Here is a 5,610-nt window from a genome sequence, read left to right on the forward strand (position 1 = left end):
CTCCGCGGCATGTGGGATCTTCCTGGACCAGGGCACAAACCTGTGTCCCCTGCATTGGCAGGCGGACTCTCAACCACTGCGCCACCAGGGAAGCCTCGATAGTAGTTTCTTTTGACGGACTAAGCCAGCCTTGTTTCCAGGGGACTGTCTCGTTTTTCTAAATAGAGAAGGCCTCTAATTAATCTATTGTGCCACGTGTTTCAGAGTCACAAAGACAATGGAGAGTCACCAGAACTGCCTTCATGTTTGAAAGATATTTTTGCTGGGTATAGAATTATAGGTTGACACTTTTTTTTTTTCCTTTTAGCACTTTAAAGATGTTATTCCATTTGGGCTTCTCTGGTGGCGCAGTGGTTGAGAGTCCACCTGCCAATGCAGGGGACACGGGTTCGTGCCCCGGTCCAGGAAGATCCCACATGCCGCGGAGCGGCTGGGCCCGTGAGCCATGGCCGCTGAGCCTGTGCATCCGGAGCCTGTGCTCCGCAATGGGAGAGGCCATGCCACAACAGTGAGAGGCCCACGTACCGCAAAAAAACAAACAAACAAACAAAAAACAACATGTTATTCCATTTTCTTCTGGTATTCATTGTTTCTGATAAAAAGTCATTTATAATTCTTATTGTCATTCCCCTGTATGTAATGTCTTTTTTCCCTTGCTTAAGATTTTCTCTTTGCTTCTTAGCAGTTTTACTATGATGTGGCTAGGTGTGGTTTTCTTCATATCTATCTTGCTTCAATTCATTGGATTCCATGGTCTTGTGGGTTTGATATTTTGGTCAAATTTTGGAAATTTTCAGTTGATATTTCTTCAAATAATTTTTCTGTCCAATTCTCTTTTTCCTCTCCTCTAGAATTCCTATTCCACATGTGTTAGACTGCTTGATGCTATTCTACAGGTATTGAGACTCTTCATTCCGCACCTGCCCTCCTCCAATCTAGACTTCAGCCTGGTTGACTCTATTGTCTTGTCTTCAAGTTCACAAATCTTTTTTTGTGTCCAAGCTGCTATAAATTCCATTCAATAATTTAAAAAGTTTTTTTCAGATATTGTATCTTTCAGTTCTAGGATATCGTTTAGTTCTTTTTAAAAATTTTCCTTCTTTCTCTTGAAATCTCCCATCTCTTCACTCATTATATCTACCTTTCCCTATAGATTCTTTAACATATTTCTACTTTTTAAAGAAAATAATATTGAACCCACCCTTTTTCTCCTAGGATAAGTGTCTTGTTAAGTGGTGACAGAAGAAAAATTTAGCTTTTATAACAAAATATTTGTTAATAAGTTGCTGTATATCTTTTTTGATGAGGTGTCTTTCAGATCTTTTGCCGTTTAAAAAATTGGGTTTTTTTTGTTGTTGTTGAGTTTTAAGTATTCTTTGTGTATTTTGGATACAAGTCCTTTCTCAGATATATGTATTGCAAATATTTTCTCCCAGTCTGTGGCTTGTCTTTTCATTCTCTTAACAATGTCTTTTGCAGAGCAGAAGTTTTTTATTTTTTTTATTTTTTTATTTTTTCTTGCGTTATGCGGGCCTCTCACTGTTGTGGCCTCTCCCATTTGCGGAGCACAGGCTCCGGACGCGCAGGCTCAGCGGCCATGGCTCACGGGCCCAGCCGCTCCGCGGCATGTGGGATCCTCCCGAAACGGGGCACGAACCCGCGTCCCCTGCATCGGCAGGCGGACTCTCAAGCACTGCGCCACCAGGGAAGCCCAGAAGTTTTTTATTTTAATGAAGTCTAACTTATCAGTTTTTTTTCTTCCATGGGTCACACTCTTGGTGATGTATTAAGATTCATTAACAAGCTCCAGGTCACCTAGATTTTCTCCTGTGTTACCTTATAGAAATTTTATAATTTTGCATCTATCATTTAGGTCTGTGATCCATTTTGAGTAATTTTTGTGGAAGGTGTAAGATCAATGCCTACATCTATCAATTTTTTTTGAATGCAAATATCCAGTTGCTCCCAGCACAACTTATTGAAAAGACTATCTTTTCTCCATCGATTTGCCTTTGCTCCTTTGTCAAAGATCAGTTGACTATATTTATGTGGTCTGTTTTGGAGCTCTATTCTATTTGTCTAGTCTATCTGATATATTTATCTGTAGTTTCACTACGGATACCACACTGTCTTGATTATTGTAGCTTGTGTCTTGAGTTAGATAGTGTCCATTCTCTGACTTTGTTCTTCTTCTTCAGTATCATATTGGCTATTCAGATCTTTTGCCCTTCCATATAAACTTTAGAATTAATCTGTCGATGTCCACGAAACAATTTGCTGGCATTTCAATTGGGATTACATTGAATTTATAGATCAAGTTGGGAAGAACTGACATTTTGATAATACTGAGTCTTCCTATCCATGAACATATAACATCTCTCCATTTATTTAAATCTTCTTTGATTTCTTTCATCGAAGTACTGTGGTTTTCCTCATACAGAGCTTTTGCATATTTTGTTAGGTATATTCCTAAGTAATTAAATTTTTTTGGTGCTAATATAAATGGTATTTGTCTTTTACATTTCAAGTTCCAGTTGTTCTTTGTTGGCATATAGGAAAGCAATTGGTTTTTATATTTTTTATATGATTATTTTATATATTAACTGTGTGTCCTCAAACCTTGCTATAATTGCTCATTAGTTCCAGGTTTTTTGGTTTTGTTTTAGTCAGTCCTTTTAGGTTTTCTATATAGACAGTCATGCCACCTGAAAAAAAAGACAGTTTTATGCCTTTCTTCACAGTCTGTATACTTTTTATTTCATTTCTTGTCTTATTGCATTAGCTAGGACTCCCAGTATGATAGTGAATAGGAGTGTTAAGAGGGGACCTCTTTGTCTTGTTTTCTGATCTTAGTGGGAAAGCATCTAATTTTACACCATTAAGTGTGATGTTAGCTGTAGGGTTTTTTGTAGATGTTCTTTGTCAAGTTGAAGAGGTTCCCCTCTATTCCTTTGCTGAGAGTTTTTATCATAAATGGGTATTGGATTTATTAATTATTGATTCATTTTCTAAAAGATATGGGCCCTTGGCACATTTTAAGTTGGGTTTTGTCTTTTTATTATTGAGTTGTATGAGTTCTTTATTATTTGGATACAAATACCGTATCAGATATTGATTCGCAAATATTTTTTCCCATTTTGTGGGTTGTCTTTTCACTTTCTTGATGGTATCCTTTGAAGTACAAAAGTTTTAAATTTTGACAAAGTCTAATTTATCTGTTTTCTTCCTTCATTGCTTGTGTTTTTGATGTCACATCTAAGAAAACATTGTTTAATCCAAGGTCACAAAAATTTACTCCTGTGTTTTCTTGTAAGAGTTTTTACATTTAGGTCTCTAATCCATTTTAAGTTCATATTTTTGTATATGGTGTGAGGTAGAAGTCCATCTTCATTCTTTCACATGTGAATATCTAGTTGTCTTAACACACATTTATACTTTTTAAAGTCTTTGCTAATTATAAAATCTAGGTCAAATATGGATCTGTTTCTATTGACCAGTTTTTCTTTTAACCATGGAGTATGTTTTCCTGTTTCTTCATATATATAGCTTTTCTTGTTTATTGGACTGTTATGTATAATACATCATAGGAACTCTAGACCTGCATTGCCTTCTTGTGAAGAACGTTAATTTTTGTTCTCACAGGCAGTTAAATTCTGACAGATCATCTTGACCTTGTGGCAGCTAGGTTTTACGTTTTATTGGGGCAGGTGTATTTCAGTTTTGCTCTTAGTCCTAGAGCTAATCTCTTAGTCCTAGAGCATAATTTTTATTCCTAAGGTATGGCCTTTTAGGTGTTTCACTGGAAATTCCCAAATGTTTACCAAGCTCCTCTAATTTGGCAGAACTTGAACTCCAAGCTCTATTTCTCCTCCAGTGGGCAGAAACTGAATCTCTGTTCAACTCTCAGTTTTCCAGCTGTATTTTACTCAGTCACCTTGGAATATTACCTGATTCTGTGCAATTCAGGAGCCAGCCAAGAAATTGAAAGGAATTTATATGTGGATTTGGGGGCCTACACCTTTATGGCTTCCCTCTTACTGGGGATTTTTCCTTTTCAGTTTCCAGCATCATTGGCAGTCTCAAACTCTATTTTCCACTTCCTCAGGCAAATAAGACTATGGATTTCTTCTGGAGTTCTATCTGCCCCATGATTTGCCAGCTAGGGAGTTTCCTTAACTGCATCAACATGGGTTTACTCTGGTGTGGTCCCCTTATTTCAAGAGTTGGATCCTTTCCAGTTTCTGCCAGCTTTTGATAGCTTTTCTAGCCTTCCAACAGTTGTTTTAAAATATTTTGTTCAGGGAATTCCCTGGTGACCCAGTGGTTAGGACTCTGCACTTTCACTGCTGAGCATGCGGGTTCGACCCCTGGTCGGGAAAGTAAGATCCTATAAGCCGTGTGGTGCGGCGCGGCAGGCAATCAATCAATCAATCAATCAATAAAATAAAATATTTTGTTCAGAGTTTATTATCGTTATTGGCAAGAGGATTAGTCCAATACAAACTACCCCACCATTTCCGAAAGCCAGAAGGAGCAGACTAAGGAATTTGGACTTTATGCTGCAGGCTAGAAGATTTTAAATGGAGGATTAATAGGTTGAGTTCATGCTTTCGGGGAGATTAGTATGGGGATAGTTTGTAGAATGGATTGGTGAGGGGAAAGCCAAGAGACAGGGAAGCAGTCAGGAGACCCCTGCAGTAGTTCAGGAGAGAGGGGACCAAGGCCTCAGTTGGGGAAGAGAGACAGTAGAAATGGAAAAGTATGGTCACATGGGGGAGGTTAAAAGAAAAGATCCAGTTAATGGGAGAGACTATAGGGCTTTCCCACATGGAAGGGTTTTTTTGTTTGTTTTTGTTTTTTTGCCACACCATGGCATGCGGGATCTTAGTTCCCTGACTAGGGATTGAACCCATGCCCCCTGCAGTGGAAGCATAGAGTCCTAACCACTGGACCGCCAGGGAAGTCCCTGGAAGGGTTTTTAAATGACCAGTGAGGATTACCATCATTCCATATCAGAGAGTCTGTCCAGGTTAAAGTTTATTCCAGGGTGTGTCTCTGTGGAGGCTTGAAAACTTTATTCACCTGGTGTTAGTCCTGGGCAAATGACCTGACTGAAACCTGAGTCACTGCTGGTCTTCAGGTCTCCCTGGCTCACCTGAGGGCTATTGAAGGCCACCTAAAGTCTACTTAGAGCTTGAGCCTGGGTCAGTTGTGGAAACAGCATGTTTGCCCCCAGCCCCAAGGTCTGGAGTAGAACTGGACCAACCTGGGGAAAGATAGGAAAAGGGGTTACCAATGCAGGCCACTCTGCCTGGACACATCTCAGTATCCACTGTCGGGGCCTGTTCTCTTCACGTTGGCAGCCATTCATCCTTGACCTTTTCTGCTAGCTTTGTTGCTTTCTCCTTCAACAGGTCAAATGGATGATGTACTGGATTATATTTGCACTTTTCACCACAGCAGAGACATTCACCGACATCTTCCTTTGTTGGTAAGTACTCCAGGAATTGGGGCTTTTCCAGGAAAGATGTTGCCAAGTGTCGGGGAGAGGTGGGGAGGTCTGAAAGCAGTCTCAAACCTTATTAGCACAGAGAAGCAGGTGCAGGAATG

General features: G+C 39.6%; 1 protein-coding gene across 2 annotated transcripts in view; it reads left to right on the plus strand.

The window, feature by feature from the left end:
- The window catches only part of REEP1 (receptor accessory protein 1), a 111,268-nt gene that overhangs the window by 64,876 nt on the left and 40,782 nt on the right, over positions 1 to 5,610 (plus strand). For both annotated transcript variants that reach the window (XM_007466737.1, XM_007466738.1), the window contains one exon: positions 5,415 to 5,491. In XM_007466737.1, coding sequence (XP_007466799.1) covers positions 5,415 to 5,491 — 77 coding nt within the window. The remainder of the gene's footprint in view (positions 1 to 5,414; positions 5,492 to 5,610) is intronic.

This window comes from Lipotes vexillifer, unplaced genomic scaffold (assembly GCF_000442215.2).
Source record: "Lipotes vexillifer unplaced genomic scaffold, Lipotes_vexillifer_v1.1 scaffold1158, whole genome shotgun sequence".
Lineage (NCBI taxonomy): Eukaryota > Metazoa > Chordata > Mammalia > Artiodactyla > Lipotidae > Lipotes > Lipotes vexillifer.